Source organism: Silene latifolia, chromosome 8, assembly GCF_048544455.1.
Source record: "Silene latifolia isolate original U9 population chromosome 8, ASM4854445v1, whole genome shotgun sequence".
In the NCBI taxonomy this organism is placed as follows: Eukaryota; Viridiplantae; Streptophyta; class Magnoliopsida; order Caryophyllales; family Caryophyllaceae; genus Silene; species Silene latifolia.
Genome location: NC_133533.1, coordinates 80,429,785 through 80,448,598, shown reverse-complemented (window position 1 = coordinate 80,448,598; position 18,814 = coordinate 80,429,785). Strand labels below are relative to the sequence as shown.

The following is an 18,814-nucleotide window of genomic DNA, read 5'->3' as shown; positions in this document are numbered from 1 at the left end:
TCTAGTACTTCATAATGTTATTTTTATATCACTTATAAAACTCAAGACTTACTTTTTTTAGGAAGTAGATTTCTTTTCAATTTTTTGGTAGAAAATATCATGTGCTATTTTCTTCCTTAAATACAAAAAAAAAGTGTCCTAATCCAATGTTTTCGTGCATGACAATTGGTAGTCTTCCTCTTATATACTAAGTACTAAACTCCACCCATATTCGTCATATATACACAAGAAGTAATTAAACAAACCATTTTCATTACAACAAGAAGCATAATGTTGTTCATCAGTCTTCTTGTAATAATCCTTCCTCTAATTTCTCATCTTCTACTAAAAAAACTAGGAAAAAATGAGCCATTCAATCCCCCACCCGGTCCGAAAGGCCTTCCCATCATAGGAAACCTACACCAACTAGACTTCGTAGCACTTTACGTCCAATTCGCGAACTTAGCAAAGAAGTATGGTCCGATAATAGGTCTAAGACTTGGGTTTACACGGGTGATTGTGGTTCAATCTGCACAACGGCCAAAGAGGTGTTGAAAACACAAGATCTTAACTTTTGTAGCAAAGCACCAAGGGTTGGGTTGCTTAAGATGAGTTATAATGGATTAGAAATGGCATTTGGTCCATATGGCGAGTGTTTTAGAGAAGTTAAGAAGCTGAGCATTCTTAATCTACTTAGCCCTAAAAGGGTGCAATCGGCTGGTCATATTAGGCAAGAAGAAGTTACTAGATTGATGAACAACATTTCCTCACTCTCTTCTAAATCACAAGTTGTTAATTTGACTGATTTATTGATGAGTTATGCATGCTCAAACATGTGTAGGATGGCTTTTGGCAAGAGGTATTTTTGTTACTCTTTCTTTACCAATTAATCCCTATCTTCCGTTAATTTGTTTCTACATGTTCTATTTATGGGTGTCTCGTTCATTTGTTTACATTTCTCTATACTAAGAGTAGTTTTAAAGGATAATTTAATCATTAACATAACATATTGTTCACTTGTCACTCAACAAGAACACCCAGAAATGATAACCTCCCCTTTCCTCGATCTCTGTGCCATAATCATACGTAAGCAAATGCCCAAGACGGAGGGAGTATTAACATCAATTTTTCGAGTTGTTTCTCCAAACGTAAATTATTTTGGAAATCACAAATGACTAATGAAATGGTGAAAATACTAATTTTGGATAAAATCATAAAATCAATCTACACAAAATATTAGAACTCTTTGTATACTATTGTTGTTGGTAATTGACAGATTTTATAATAGAGAGATATTAAACATAAATAAATTGTATTATTAATGATTTTGTTGGTATTTATAATACCTTATAAATACGTAACAAAACCTAAACGTAGATTTAAAACCTTCTAATAATTTTTTTTTGAAGAAAGAACCTTCTAATAATTTATACGAATATAGCATATCTCTTATTTCCTTCCTAATAGTAATCCTTTTTTATATTGTTAAATCGTGAATTTTTCTTTCAGTGACCATCATAGATTGTACTCCATAAAATATCAACGCTTTAAAACAAGTTTTCGACCTTGATGATGATAATCATTGATTCATTTCTAGACAAAATATGGAACGAGAATTTCAGAAAATGAACCAAGAAAGAAAGACAAAACGGGAGTAAGTCTTTACCAAGCCTTAGACCCACAGAATGACAAATGGACCACCATAGGATTCTTTTCCCACGTTTTATTTATCATGGAAAATAACGTAATAGTCCTCGTAGGACATGAGCAAATATGGAAAGGTATATTGTAGTAAGTATTCTAAGAGACCGTCACAGCATCACGCACTTAATTACTATAAAAAAAAAAGCTATCTTTGAAAGCAACAAAACGAAAAATAAAAAGATAAATCAGTAAATGCTCCAAATACGCGAGAGTTTCACATAAATATGATTGAGAGAGGTCTCTTTGGACTTTGGAGAATTTGTGGGCAAAAAATAACCCAAAAACTTGAATTGACATCAGTGACGGATCCAGAATTTTAACAATGGGAGTGCACAATTTGGAAAAAACTCGAACAATATAGTAAAATGATTAATGATTATAAGCATCATTGTCATTATATATTAAAATTTCATGCCAAAGAAATTACAAATTTTAAAGATTTAAATTCATTCGACAAGGGAAAAAATCGTCGTCTTTTGAAGTATTGATGTTCTTTTATTAATGAAAAGGGTGTATTTCTCCCTGGCTTAGCTTGATTGTGAGCATTACTAATTGAGATTCTTTTATGTGCTTTTTAAAGGATTATAAACTCTAAGCTATTATAATTTTCTATTAATCTAAAATGACACATAATATATAAATATATACGTAATTGTATCTTCAAATTTGTATCTTGGAATAATAAATCTTAAATTAAGGCTCTAGTATTCAAATTGAATTGATGTATAAATCTAAAATTGAGGATGTCAATTAAAGTACTTGTAACAAATAATCAAAATTCACATTGCTAAATCACAAATAAACAACAAAGAATCAAAATAAAAGTAAAAAATAATTTATAAAACAAAACAATGATAGAATTTGACACTAAAAATCTAAATTAAAAAAATTGGGAAGAAGGAATTTGGAAAGGGTGAGTAATAGTTTGGGCGCAAAAAAATGAAAGGGAAGAATGGGAAAAAAAATAGGGGCTGATGAGCCTTGATCCCGCAACCTTATGGATAATGAGGACATGCCTTTTCCGCTGAGCTACTTTGCATACTTTCTTTTTTATAAAACGGAAATAGCATACATATCCATTTAACTATAAGATAAGGACCTCAACTTTGGAAAAAAATCCAGTTAAGGACCCGAACTTCTATTCTTTACAGTTAAGGAACTCATGCAAGACTTCCGTCACTTTTAAACGTTAAATTGACATTCTGATTCTGCAAACCAAAAATAAAAGCCTGGATTCTATTAAAAAAAAAAGAATTAAAGTTGCACTATTTTCCATTATTTTACTTCTCATTTTCTCAGTAAGGTGTTATTGAATTTCTCTCACCTAGTATTCCACCTTTACGTTTTCAATAATTGCAATAATGCATTATTAAGTAGTTTATGAACTTGCAAGTTGCAACAATAAGCATTAGAAGAAAGTCGTTGGAGTCATGAGCTAATTTGTTCTGATTTAAGAAGAAGCAACTGACATCACACATTTGAACTTAATATACTTCAAAGTTCAAACTGTGTTAATGAATTTAGGTTGGGTAAAGAGTGATTTAATTCGGTCGGGTTTAGGTTGAAGAGTTCATGACCCATTTACATGTCATACAAGCACGAGCACGAGCACGAACCCGACACTCCGATCTGTTTGCCACGTCTATATTTAAGTGAACAATTGTACTATTTCTTTCATATATTTTCATATTTATTTTAAGGTCAAACTAATAAAACTTTCATCATATATAAGTTGAAAAATAAAAAATATACATAAAGATAAATTATGTAAATTTTTTATAACAAAATATTCCACACAATATTACGGTGTAATCTTTTAGAAAGAAAAGTTATAAATATATGTTGAAATATACAATCCAATTAATTACCGTCTTAGGTATTTTTATAAAAACAAATTCTTATTTATGACGGGTATATCCGTAAATTTAAGCATGATCAAGTAGTATGAATAAGACAAAAGTATAATGCATAGGGAAAACAATAAGTCTGTCTTATATGTACAAATGTGATAATACTTGACCCGTTTTAGTATTAAATGGGATATATTATATACATCCGTCTTAAATGAGATTAACTATTTTATAAAACCAAATTATAAGATAAATAATAGGAAAATACTATACTAATTACGTGGATTTGGGCTCTCCATTTTGATGAATTAGATTAGGAGAAAGAGGTGCTCCGTAAAAAGTAAAGAAGTAGACGCGAGAGATTGACAGGGAGTTTGCACAACAATTAATTTACACGCTCCATAATCATTCTTTTCGTCATGAACAAACGTTGAGATAACGTAAACTTTAACGAAATATTCACTCAAGTCCTTAACGGAACAAAATGAAAGCTGAGGTCCTTAACGGAAAAAAAAATAAGAAAGTTCAGGCCGTAACCTTATGGTTAACTCCATACATATCGTATTTTTGTTTTTTTTTTAAAATAAAAAAAATCGACCAATCAAGGGTGCGCACGTGGGATGTTGTACGCACCCCCGGGTCCGCCACTGATTGACATGATTTACTTCGAATTTGACTCAAACTTTGTTGGACTAGTATAGTGAATAACTTGGTTTAAATGGTATCCTTCTCGTTTTTTTTATTTTCTAAGTGATATCCCTTTTTTTCCAACAAAAATTATTGATGGCCTTACGAAATTTTCGATTTGAAAAGAAATATTGCCACTTTCGAAACATATTGCATGATTTATGTTCGGTTAAACGTTTTTAACCAAATAAGCTTTGACAGAGTATGGTGTTGTAGCTTTAGAAGTGCTTTTGTAAATGAAAACGTAGAAATTAGACCAAATACTAATTTTTAGGAAGTTTAAAACTACTTTTAAGAAGTCATAAACTACCCTTTAAGCCACAAGACCACAATGTCGGATCATATTAATAATTTTAATATGATCACAAGACAACTTACTTCAGTAAAAATCTATTTTGATGATGAGATAAAAGCTATAAGTTTATTATCCTTATTACATAGTAGTTGGGATAATACATTGACTGCAATTAGTAGTACTTTCTCACAGGACAAGAGAAGCTCAAATTTAAGAATGTACGTGATCTAATCCTTAGCGAGAGTATTCGTTATTCTCAAGACTCAATTAGGTGAGCCGTCAGAATCCATGGAAGCGGTTAAATTGTCGATAGTGATAAGAAATACAAATTTAGAGGTAGTTACAATTAGAGGAAGCACTACATGTTGGAATTTTAGTGAGAGTGGACATGTAAGCTGGAATTGTCCAAATCCAAAGAAAAATAGACAACAATGTAATCATGAGGATGCATGGTAATGAGGTGATACTTGTGAAGTATGAAGGTAATATTTCTGTAGTGAATGTCGAAAATCTAATAGAGTTGTGGGCATTAGACTCTAGTGTATCATTCCACGCTAGCTACCCCATATAAAAATGCATTTCATAAGTTTGTTGGTGGAAGGTGTGGTAATGCTTACTTGATAAATGGTAACGCGGTGCCGAGATGTTGAAATCCGTACCCTGGGTAGGGGTAGGAAAGAGTTAACAGGTGTTATGTTCATCCCGGACTTTAAAAAAAAAGTTGATATATGTTGGTAAGCTTGATAATGCAGGCTACAAGGTTACATTTGAGGAAGGTTCATGGAAGGTAGTCAAAGGAGTAATGATAGTAGCTCGTGGGACTAAATAGGAACATTCCAAAGTGTATTGGTTAGAATAATGTAGTTGCTGAAGGAATGAAGAAAATAATAGTTTCACGTGATTGCGGGATCATAATTTTATGCATAGTGAGGCCTTACATGAAGGCGAGAAGTGATCCAATGTCATACAAGGTAAAACTGGCACGCTCAAATGTGTGTGAAAATTCAAGCAATTCTAATAAGGTAGGTATGGGTGCTTTGTTTAGGTGGAGTACACACCCTGAAAAACAATGGGTAAAGCCCGGTAAGTATGGTTGTGATATTTGGGAACAAAGTTAAATGATGAAGGGTCACTCTGCTGGGCTCTTGCATTTAGCACCAACGAAAACATGATCGCATTAAGTTGGAAAAGTAAAGTTCAGTGTTACCTCCTGTCGAGAGGTGGGAGATTGTTAAAAATGATTCCCTCCATTATGGAGTAGTATTTTTCATAATAAATATACGTGAATTCACGTATATCTAACTCAATAAACACTTCATTGATCACTAACATAAATGAGAGATGTTTGATGTAGTTATTAGCTTCTTAGAGTTATGCCTTGTCATTAGCTATAAAAGAAGACAAGGCAAAGTAGTTCTATCCATATTCTCATTGTTGTATATTTGTTTAAGTGATAGAAAACATTCATTGTGCAATTATAGTGAGGACGTAGCCAATTGGTGAACCTCATAATTCTTGTGTCTTTATTATTGTGCACTTTTGTGTGTGGTTCTATCCCTACCCAAATCCCTATTGGCTGATTTTCAACATATTTGGTCAAATTTTGACATTGACTTGCTGAAATGATTATTGCATTTTGTAGAAAAGTACCAAATTCTATTTTTTTTTAAATCATTTTTTTATAATTTATCTTATTTCCGACAATTCTTTTTCTTTTCTCTATTTCTCTATATTTTAGTATTGATCTCCAACTTTATTTTATCTTAATTCCATTAATTGATCTTCATTTTATAACTCATTTTCCTTCTCTTTTTTATTCTATCAAATTATAAATTCTCATCCTCATAACAATACTCCTCAGTTATCTCGAATATTAATTACAATTATATTTTCTATTATTTTAATCATTTTTTCCAATTGTGTGCCTCTAATTTTAAAGATATAATCCGTGATTTATTTTATTTTTTGCTTATTTTAACTACATTTTACGTCTTTATTCCAGTACATTAACTCTATATTTTGCTCTGTTGTTGTAGGAAATTTGTGTTCTCTTTATAGTTTTAATGAGCTAAGTAAAGAAAAAGATGTTTATAAGAGATAATTGATTGATAAAGTATAAACCTATTTTGGGTTAAGAAAAGAAATTTTGACTTTCTTTTTAGCTACTGGCTAGAATAGTTTATTGGGTTTTTTGATAACTGCTACCATAAGTAAACCACTTTTTGAGAACTGCTACCAATGTAAAAAAAGTTTAAAAAATGCTACCATAATCCTTGGTTCGGTTAAAAACCAATACCAATTAGCACCGAAGCCCAATTTTTGACTTGAAAAGACAAAAATACCCTTCTTTAACCTTCCCCCTTTCTTACCCATTCATAAAACACAAGTTTCAACCTAACTATTCAATTTCATCACTAATACTCTATCAAATTCCTTCATCCAAAATAAAATTCACTTGTCATTCTCTTAATTATTTGAAGATTTCACCTAAAATACCTAGATTATTTTATCTACCCATCTTTGAATCCTCATCCCTTTGTTTACCCAGCCAACTAAAAGCCAATCAACTTACATTTTTTCAATTAATTTGGGGAAATCCAAATCTAACCTGATTAAGCTTCACAAATTTGACAAATATCATATTATATACCCATATTAGTAATTGTATTTGTCAGCCCCTCCATTTATTTTTCTTCATCATATCCCATTGGAGTACCTTCTTCTCCAACATCAACTGAGTAATTATATTTTTTTTGCCACTCTAATTGTTCTTCATCATACCAACTAAATTAACCACAACCATATTTAGTTGCCTTGTAATTTCTCTCTAAACATGAATCCTTCAACATAGCTACAAAGATCCGAAAAAACCCAGATTTTTATCGAATAAGACATGAATAGTAACCCTAATTTGAAAACATTAAAAGTTATCACAAATTGAAGTGAAAGGTTAAGAACTTACCCCCATGAAATAGATTAAAGGAGAGAGAATGAGAATAGATTAAATGGGATAGAACTTAGAAGAAACAAAGATGAAGATAGAAGAAAGATTAATGGAGTAGAAGATAAATATAAAAGAAGAATTGCAAGGAGGGGGAAGGGGCAAAATAGGAATAAGAAATATGACTTAATCTAAGGATTAAAATGAATGGCTGAAATTCATTCATTTTGCCTCGTTTATTGAATTGGTACTGAATTTTAACCGAACCAAGGATTATGGTAGCAATTTTCAAACTTTTTTTACCTTGGTAGCAGTTCTCAAAAAGTGGTTTACTTGTGGTAGCAGTTATCAAAAAACCCTAGTTTATTTTGTAGTGTTTAAACCAAAAATAAAAATTTGGTACTAAAATTTTAAAAAAAAATAATAATATATTTGCGGAGATGAATGTTAGGTACTTTTTTTTTCTTAAAAAAAACACGAATATTTAATTGATTGGTTAGTTATAGAAGATATAAAAAGTAGACATGTTTCACCATTTTTAATACTATAAAACAGGTACGAGGAGGAAGGGACAAAGAGCAAATTTCACGAGCTCCTAAATGATGCACAGGCCTTGTTCACAACCTTCTACTTTGCAGATTACTTCCCATCAGCTGGTTGGCTTGATAGGCTAACTGGTATATCTGGTAAACTTGAAAGGATTTTCAAGAGATTAGATTCTTTCTATCAGGAAATCATCGATGACCATCTCGACCCTAACAAACGTGAATCTCGTCATGAGGACTTTGTTGATGTTCTTCTTCGTCTTCGTGAAGAGAACTCGCTTCCATTCGAGTTCACATGGAACCATATCAAGGCACTCTTAATGGTATTTTTCACATTCTCCCATTTTTACCGCAACTCTATATTTACGATCATTGTGCATAATATAAAGTCGAGTGGTACTTTCAAATATATTTGCAGAACGTCTTTGTAGCCGGAACAGACACAAGCGCAATTATGTTAGTATGGGCAATGACAGAGCTAATGAGGAACCCTGAAGCAATGAAAAAAGCCCAAGAAGAGCTTAGAAATGGAACTCAAAACAATGGCTTCACTGTTGACGATGACTTTTCGAAATTTGAATATTTCATGGGAGTGATCAAGGAAACCCTAAGAATGCACCCTGCTGCCCCAATACTAATCGCCCGAGACACAATCCAGAAATGCAAAATCAATGGGTATGACATCCTTCCCAAAACGGTAGTTTTTGTTAACATATGGGCAATCGCAAGAGATCCCGAATACTGGGAAGATCCGGACAAATTCAAGCCGGAAAGGTTCATAGGAAGTCCTATAAATTATAAAGGACAAGATTTCGAATTCATTCCATTTGGGGCGGGTAGAAGAATATGCCCGGGATTGCATTTGGGTTCAGCTAATATAATGCTGACATTGGCGAATTTGTTGTACCATTTTAATTGGGAGATGCCTGAGGGTTTGAAGAGAGAAGACATTGATACAGAAGCTGCTCCTGGTCTTGCTAAGCATAAGAAGAACCCACTTTGCCTTGTTGCAAACAAGTTCGTCCCTTAATTCACAAGAGTTTGCAGTGTACTTTATTGAAAGTTTCATGTGAAAGACTTCTTCATTTTATGTAGTACATTCTCCTCAATAATGACGAGTTTTAAATGTTTTTATCATTAAAACTTGTATCAATAGTTTCATTTTGCAAAATAATTTCATAAATCAATTTTATAATGCAACTGTCAAACTACTCGCGAGGGCTTGCCAGTGATAAAGAGAATTCTTTGAATGGAACATGGAACAGCACATCCTTGGAACTAATAAAACAACTCTAATTAAGGAAAATGTAAAAACTCGAAGGGAGTATAAGAAATTGAAGATAGATTACACATACATTCCGTTTAGGGGAGCGTGTAAAAAAAGGTGAAGATCAATATCCGTTCAGATTAGTGTCTTTAGAGGTACACAGTTCTCAGATGTAAGTCTTTTTTTGGCATCATAACGACGACATTACACAATAAATCTGAAAAACTAAGAAAATTTTACCATCTTCCCCCAAAAACTACTAGTTTAGTTCTCTCAAATGGGAAAATTGATTGTCTCCGGGCAGTTTACCTCTGCCAAAATTCCAACAATCCCCGCACTAATTCGATCGGTTAAATCGAACATAATCACGAAATAATCTCACTTACGAGGCCTCCCTCTCGACCCTTTAGGGCGACCACGCCCTCGTCCGCTACTTTTTGCCTCAGCTGGGGATTTATGGCCTCCCCTACCTCGACCACGGCCTCTACCACCCCCTTTACCGCCTCGTTGCCTTTTCTCCACATTACCATTTGCCGCCTCTTCTTCACTATCATCACTTCCTTCCTCATCGGTCTCTTCATCTTCCTCGTCTTCTGACTCTGACGTGTCCTTCGTATTCTTCCTTTTTTTGGAATTGTCAGGAGATCCCTTTGGAGTTTTTTTGGGTGCAATCACGGGTTCACTGACCTCAGTACCTGCAGAAACAGCAAACCTTGTGAACCAGTAAACAATAGCGCCTTGGAGTTTTTTTGTGTATTAGGGCCAAAAACAAAAGCAGAAAGGAAGTGGTGGTAAATGATGGTAGTGATCAATTTTCCACCACTTTCTTTTCTTCTTAAATGGAACTCGATTACTCTTGTCACAATTAACCCCCATCCCAAGGGAAATGTGATTAGCCTTGATGGTCCATGATTCCAACAAGGATGCCAAGGAAATACTATGTACGGATATGTACCATATTTTCATATCATCTGAAAAAAAAGAGGCTATAATAGGGATAAATAAATTTTACCTTCATCGCATGCTTTTCCATCGTAAACATCAAGCTGTCACGTAATAAAAGATGTCAAATATCAGAAAATTACGTGTCTATAGAGAACACAAATAATTTAGTGGAATTTTCCTCTTTTTCATCGAATAGAAAACACAAATATGGATATTATATAAGCACTGGAATGACAGTTCTCACATCTGCCATGTCCATCTACATACTTCCGCTAAGCCACTATTCCACATTATTTGAAAATTGGAAAGTAACTGTATCTAAGACATAAGGTCACTTTTGGACCAACGTTTTTACAATTAGGTCAAACAGATAAATAGATATTAACCTGCTCCAGACGGTCAATAACACCTGTTCGATCAACCACAACCATGGAGTGTGCTAGTCCGCAAGCAACACTGCAAATGAACAATTTGGGTCATCGTACAAGGGATAGCAAGGGAGAGTATACTCCTGTGTCATAAATGCAGGACATTTTGTATATGTACAATAATTTAAGAAGATACATAAATACCAACACTGGTGCTTTCAAGAATATAATTATAATTATATTCGTCCTTGAGGATCCATGAAAAGGCGTATATATTGGTATTTCTTCTCTTCTTAACTCTTGTATAATAAATACAAAAAAGCACGTATTTCTGCAACGGAGAGAGTAGTAAAAGCAAGTACAAATTCAACTCCAACCTGATCACATGCATCCCATCAAGGATATCCACCTTCTTTGGAATAGCTGATGATCTATGAACAGAAAGAAAAAAAGGTTATTGAGGAATCCCATGGAGAGAAGAATATATATTTCTTTGTTTGATGACATTGAAGCTTACTTTTGGGCATTTGGGCCGTAGCCTAATTCCCCATTTTGTGCATGGCCCCAACTTATGCATGATGTATCGGCACCTACAAAATGGTGCATGCTGCCAGAATCCATACATCGCAGATTCCAACCACTGCAAAAGAAAAAAAAATACTAATATATAGATCCGCAGGTAACTGTTTGCCCAAAAGAAAGAAACTCAAGGATAGAAAAGAAGTAAAGCATATGCGACTGAACCCAATCCATCACTCACACATCTATCAGCAGTTTACATGAAACATACTTGGCAATGACAGCAGACTTCGGGGTGAACATAGATGAAAATAGTTCATGAGCACAAGGACGGAAATAAAAGCTCAAACAAACAGTAGTCACACAACAAATCACGACAAAAGGAGACATATTTAAGCTAATGAGTTAGGTTAGACAGTCCCACGATAGGAGGGTTTTAGGAACTTTCAACATGAAATTTCATAAAGTTGACTTCAAAACCATGAATCCTTATCACCATCGTTGTGTGGTTCATAACCAATCATTGATACTGGAACAGACTTTGTTTGGGACTTAGGTCGCCAGAGTGCATCTGAACTTGAACTATTTAGTATTATGAGAACTTGGGCCTGTTCCCCAACTGAATTGAACACCAAAACATGCAACATCGCTCACCACCTCCTACTCAGGGATCATGTGACTATGTTTTTAGCCTAAAACCAAACCTGTACCTCAGTCCTCAGATAATAAATCACCCACAAAATATGTAATACAAAAAAATTTAAAGATGACAAGCTGCAGATATGCTACCTCAAATCCATTAGAGGCTTTGGATACATCGAATCATCACCTGTACTCTTAATTTTTCCCCACATGTACAATTGCCCACCAGCTGAACACCAAAAGATCAAAAGAAAGTTGCATAACATAAGCCAACCAAGAAAAGCAAATAAAAGAAGATTAATCTAGCTGAACTATTAAACAACAAAATCATTCAAAACAAACAATAAGACTTGGGATCCATTATCATCGAATTGAACAAGAAAGGACCAGCATCCATACCAGCAGTACATGCAGAATTAGCACCACCAGCTGAAACCACAGCATCAGGAGGTAAAACATTATGCCTAGAAAATACATCAATACGTCTAGGAGAAAACTCATCCTTCTGTTCCCGATGTCCCAATCTAGTACATGGTGGCAAAAATGAGAGGAACATTTATAAGATTTAGACAAAGAACCAAAACATTAACGCTTCTTTGGATAGAGGATTTGGCATTTGGCTAGCAAGTTGGGTAAGAAGGATTTGGTGAGGCATGAAACGGATGGATATATTTTCTTACTTACAAGCCAAATCAAATCCTTCCAACAAGCAAAAGACTTGGAAAGGAAAAAGCGCCCTCTCCTTCCATCAATGTGTATCCAAACAAGGAATAATTTAGAAATGGTAAGTCCCTGATCCCGCATTCAACCAGTTGTTCAAGCATGCTTGTATGAGGGAAATAACCACCAAGATAGAATACAAAACACAAACCTTCCATAGCCACCAAAGCCCCAGCTGCAATAAATTCAACAAAAGATGTGAAAAACCATAATATGTTTTATAGAATATAGACAAATTTGCTACAGAGCCTATTGGAGGACAGGCAAGGGGCAGGTATAGAAAACTCACGTGTAAACAAAGCCATTGGAATCCACTGCCACTGAAATATATATGATAATGGTAAATAAAAACCACCATACAGTTAAATCATAACAATGACAAAATAGAAAGACGGAAAAGTTGTACCAACCTGTATGATTTGTTCCGCATGCAACTTTAACAATAGTTTCTCCAGAAAGGGAAGCTATTGCTTTTGGACGTGCTTGAGGCTGATAAGCAAGCCTAACAGAACTATCCTTTGTATTGTACTGAAGAAAAATAATATGATACATCAGAGCCAAGGAAATGCCACACTCTATGGATAAATTGATAAGACGCAAGTGAACCAGCTGCGTACTTGTATTTATCAGTTATCTCAGACCCTTCTTAGACTTAGTTTGATTTGAAAAACAGCCCAAATAAAACCGCTTATTCGCCTTTTCAGGCTATGGCCAACAAATAAATGGCCTTTATTTATCTCAAAATACATGATGCGGACATATATGCACTTATGAAGGAATTTACACAACAGTTTAATTTAACTACAACTAGTCAAGAAGCAACAAGTAATCAATAGAGCAAAAGCATAGAAAATATGTGAGAAAACTATATGATAACAACTATCTTAAGATCATCCAGACCATGGTATTAAAAAAAAAGATAATGGCACTTTGGCAGCAATGGCAAATCATAATGCGATGACTCATTTAATGTTGGGGTTCAGCACATCTGTTTTGGTAAAGTAATATAAGTTGTGACACTTATATTAACCATGTAGCCGTCATGTATCCGGCAAGTATCGGCCATTATGCTGACTGCTAATGGCAGCCTGTTACATGTCAATATGAAGAAACACTATTACGTAACTGCCACTACAAAGTGTAAACTCGACAACTACACTGTACCATAGTCTAAATTAAAAAGTTCGTTATGGACCTATGGTACAACTAACATACTTTGTAAGTCTTTGAAAACAAAAACACAACCACTGATAACGTTGATCTATAATCACTATCATTAAAAGTAGATTAAAGGGTTATACGGATTTTAATCCATGAATGACAGAGGACAAGAAGTCCCTTAAACAGCCCCACCCAAATCTATGCTATTCAACATGTGCAGGATCTAGCTTGGAGAAATGGAGAAAAGGCAGCAAATATATGTAACACCAATACCATCAAGAACATAAGTTAGTCCAACGATGAAAAGACATCCCATTCTACTATACAACCGCACAAATGTGAAATAGCAATTAAACAGCTGCATACCTCATTGTCAGTACCATGACCAAGTTGACCATATTGTGGGAGGCCAGCTGATCTACATAGAAACAAGAAAGATGAATTTACCAAGGCTGCCTCAATGAGAAGCACATATGCGAGCAACTTGTAAAGTGGCTTTTGAACTAGTACTAATAGAATATGACACAAACCACAAAATCGTACAATATAGTAGATCCCTGCACAGAAGATAACCACATAGTAAAGTCCCCACCACAAGCAACTGTAGTGACATCGGATACTTGACATGGAACAGGAGAAGCCTCAACTTCTGCAAAACAGAGAAACACACATAAGAAAAGGAGCACCGGAACTACATGACCAAGATATATGAAACAACATATTGATTGTAGAAGCACTGCATGAGAGTTCTGATCAAATAATGTATGTGTGTGTGTGCGCGTGATGATTAACGTCACGCAAAATCCATGATTTTAACTGAAGAGCAGGACTTACCATTTCTTAATGAGCCAGATCCCAGCTGCCCATGTTTGTTCCAACCAAAGGCAAAGGATTGACCATCATCTGTCACCACAACTGTATGAGCCCGTCCAGCTGAGGCCATTACTATGTTATACCTGCCAGCAAAAATAATATTCCTATAAACAAAATTTTATCTAAATATAAAACAAAGAAGGGATTGTTTTATTTTCAACTCAATTTTAGCTGCAAGGCTGATAAAATCCCAAAATTGATGAACATTAAGCAACTACTATTGAACAAAATAATATCAAGGAGTCAATGGAGTAATAGTATACTTAGAAAGTTCAGACACAACTGTAGGCCTATCTCGCTGCAGTGTATCCCCATGACCTAATTGTCCTTTCTGCAAAGCACACTTATTCCATCAGTAAACACATCTTTAATAAACCTAATTTAGAAAAATTCAGCAATCATCCGCAGTTGAGATAAGCATGCCTCGTTTCGCCCCCACGTATAGCACCGTCCATCCACATCCAATGCCACACAATGGCATGAAACTACACAAGAAAAAGACAAGTTAAACTGATATTCTGCTTATAAACAAGGCAAAAGTTAGCATTCATTTCACTATGTAAAAAAATTCAAATGATCACAGCATAAAACCTGTTAACATCTGAAACCATAACAACTACAACACAGACACACTACCCATAAGAACAAGACTACAAGAGTTAGCTCATGTGGTAAGAGCTCTCTTACTCCAACCATGATGGTGGGGGTTCGATTATTATCCGCGACATAGTGCGCTCATTTGAACCGAAAAAACACACACATTACCATCAAACTCAGCATCAAGTGAAAGTAAGCAACTTTTAGCATCAACGAATTACCCAGATTCGCATACATCATTTCCAAAAACAATCACATTACTAACTAGAATAAGATACACTTGAATCCAGAAATAAACATATGAATCAAACTAGAGAACATTGCACAAACTTAACACATAATAGGCAACTCATTTGCCATCATACACAAAACCCGTCATACATTCCACTAAACACCAACATTTCCAAAGATTTAACAAAACAGCTATACTCTTAAACTCCAGGCCTACATCAAATGTGTAAATTCTAGCAACAAGCAAGTTGAAGTAGCTAGCAGAAGCCCAAGACATACCACAACCAGCAGCGACGTAGCGAATGTCGATACCAACAAGAGGACGAAGCCTAGTAGGAGAATATAAGTTGCCTTCAGTCCCAGTTTTCTTCCTACCAATTGTATCCCAATTTGTGGACCCACAAAACAACAACTCCCCTCCTTTTTTCCCCTTCTCTTCCTCACATTTCTTCTCTTCCGCCATTTCTTACTGCAAACAAAACAAACCAACATTCATCAACATACAAAAATTCAACTTTTTTCAAAAAAATAATTGAAATTAAAACACTGTAAATGGAGGGTTTTGTTCAAAAACCAAAAACAGATCCAGAACAACAAAGACAAGAGAATACCCAAAAAGGGCTTGAAAATGATTGATCCTTTTTTAGTCGAAATTTAGAATGAAAAAATAAAAAAATAGAAAAGAAAAGGGTTTAAATTCAAACCAAAAAAAAAAGAATGAAAATAACGGCTACTTACCGTTAAGAGTGGTGAGAGAAGAGGGTAGCTGTGAAAATGGCGGGAAAACGGAAAGAATGGAAGGAATCGGCGAATTAGGGTTTAGAGGTAACCCTAGATCAGAGAAAATGAAAATGAAGAAGAAGAAATGAGTTGGGTGGGGAAAGTACAGAAGATATAGATGGAAGATAAAACAATTTGAATTAAAGTAGGAGTATAGTGTGTTTAATAAGGAGTCTTGTCTTTGGAACAAGGAAATCTTTTGGAGAGAAAGCGGGATTGGTTGTTTGCTCTTTCCCATAGATTTCAAGTACATACCCTTCTTTGCTTTATTTCCCTTTTTTTTCCATTGGCAGCTGGCTATTGAATATTCATTGTGCTACTAAATTAAATTGGAAAATTCACGGTGTTGTTTTAAACGTTATTGCTTTTTCACATACGGAATTTACTCTTTTATATACGTTATTTACAATATTATCCTTGTCATTTTTTCATCCCTTACCCAATTTCCTATCCCTCCCCTAATCTCCCTTCACCACTAATCACCGACACCCATCTATGGTCAGTCCAATTGCCGGCAACCCTCACTCCAGTAGACATTACGCCGGCCAACTGACCTGACCACCTTCCCTTTGCCCCCCACACTCCCCATCTCTCGTGCCCTCCCCTCGGTTTTCTGCCGCAACACACCTTCTCCACACCAGGCCACCACCACCTGCCGACTCCCGGCGTCGGCGTCCCCCTACAATCGCTCCCTCCCCCGCACTCTCCCTCCCTGGGCCGGCCACCATAGCCTCCCTGCTCCGACCACCATCGTCCAACAATCAAATCACCATGCCTTCCTCTTGTAACCTAATTAAAAAACTTGAAGATAAACCCTAATTATGATTCAAAATAATTAATAAACAATTTTTTTTAATTACTACACAAAATAATTACTTCACTGGTTGAGAATTGAAGGATTGTAATCCATGGTTAAGTTTTTAGATCAATTTGTTTAGATTTTTTTTTGAAGGAGACTAATTGTTTTAGATTTAGAAAAAAGGGTATAGTATGGAAACTTTATGAAAAAATGTATGTGAAAGAGTAAATTTCGTATGTGACCGTCTTCCACTAATTTAGTGGGAGACATATTAGGGAAAAATAAATCCAGTGGGTCCCTCACCCCATCATGTGAGAGGTCTCTCAATAACGCTATTGAGAGACCGTCTCTCCGGAGTTTTTGTGAAAAATCAATACCCGTTTTAAATTCTTAACAATAAAATTTAGGATTAATTGATAAGAATATTATGAATTATGGACGTGCTGTTCAAAATACTTTAAACTTGATCAGTCCCCTAATTATAGTTCTTACCCAAATCTCACACCCCTTCTCTTACCCATAAAATGTGATGCTTTCAATTTCAATCCACCTAAAGTTTCATCGTTTTGATCTCCTTTACTCTTCTCCTACATTCTTGAAAATTTGAATTTTTTTGGTCAATTTTACTTTAGTTTCTCGTATTTTCCCTAAAAAAATTGGAACTTTCCCAAATCGATTCCTACCCAGATCAAAATTCGTTTAAAATATACAGTCTTGAAATACATAGAAATTAGTTAGTTAATACCTTATTTCTTTGACAACTTTGGTTTAATTTTGTAAATCGAATCCGGCAAGTGACAATGTGGTAGCTACTAATTTTGAGAAACTTGACAACGGAGCAATGACAAAGTCGACTCAATATATATACGTGTGTTTTACTCTGCAATATAATAAAGTGAGTTTTTTAAATATTAAAAGTTGAAACCATCCGTATATAATAAATTCCGTATGGAAAAATCTTCAATAACGCCTTATAAGGTTGTAAACTCAATAGTCAATAGTCAATACCTCAATATAGTCATCTCCAAATTATTTCCAGACCTCTTCATCAACCCTCACATAGAAATATCTTTGAAATCTTATCACCACGTGCATGTTTCAAATATTATTTACATCCGAAAGAACATTTATTATATCGATAGAAAAATATTAGATACGATTCAATGCTATGGTCGGTATCTACTCCATGTATTACGAATTAAATTTCTATTTCAATAGCTCAATAATCTAAAAAACTATATTCCCTAAATTCGAATTCCAAAAGGTTCATAAAATTTTTTAAGTTCCTTATTACTATTTCAAGAATTTGATCCATCTCTTGTTATACTTATATCCATGATTCTATATAAAAATAAAAATAGTATTAAAGACTATACATTAATCTATTCCGGTTTTGAAAAAAAAAAACACATAAACTTAAAAATATACGGATTAGAATTTAGAAACCATACTATTTAATATTTATCTGAAGGTTCACTTTCACTTCCTTTTAGTACGCTTTCTTTTAGTACATGCCTTGATAATAGTTCATATGAAATGAAAAAGAAAAATATATGTTAGAGATGATTATACTCATGAATACAAAAATACAAATTCAAATAGGTTGATCGGGAAAGCATAATAGTAAAATTACACAACAATATACGCTTAATAACAAATTTAAAGAAATATTATAAGATCTCCATTTTGAGATCAACGATCATCTTATAATGGTTAAAAAAGCATAAACCACTTAAAAAAAGTAAAGTAAATTTTATAGAAAAACAATCAAAAGGTGGGAGTTGGAGAAAACTTAAATTGGAAGAGGAAATGACATAATTAAAATGATTAATTAGTCATGATGGTTCAAAAAGTAAATTGTGAAATTTTAAAGATTTTCCATTCAATTATTTGTACTTATTTATTTACCAT

General features: G+C 34.3%; 1 protein-coding gene and 1 pseudogene across 1 annotated transcript; one reads left to right on the top strand and one right to left on the bottom strand.

Moving 5' to 3' along the window:
• The first annotated feature begins 270 nt into the window (after positions 1–270).
• On the top strand, positions 271–9,109 carry LOC141595420 (cytochrome P450 83B1-like; annotated as a pseudogene).
• Positions 9,110–9,326: 217 nt separating this feature from the next.
• On the bottom strand, positions 9,327–16,367 carry LOC141596995 (uncharacterized). The gene is made up of 17 exons (XM_074417279.1): positions 16,063–16,367; positions 15,604–15,793; positions 14,920–14,981; positions 14,760–14,827; positions 14,458–14,579; positions 14,167–14,272; positions 13,990–14,041; positions 12,873–12,990; positions 12,752–12,782; positions 12,614–12,637; positions 12,142–12,266; positions 11,890–11,971; positions 11,099–11,221; positions 10,959–11,012; positions 10,600–10,669; positions 10,281–10,314; positions 9,327–9,963 (listed from the first exon to the last, which is right to left on the bottom strand). Exons 2-17 carry the CDS (start codon positions 15,785–15,787, stop codon positions 9,647–9,649), a joined length of 1,572 nt encoding a protein of 523 aa, XP_074273380.1. The 5' UTR covers positions 15,788–15,793; positions 16,063–16,367; the 3' UTR covers positions 9,327–9,646.
• Positions 16,368–18,814: the final 2,447 nt, after the last annotated feature.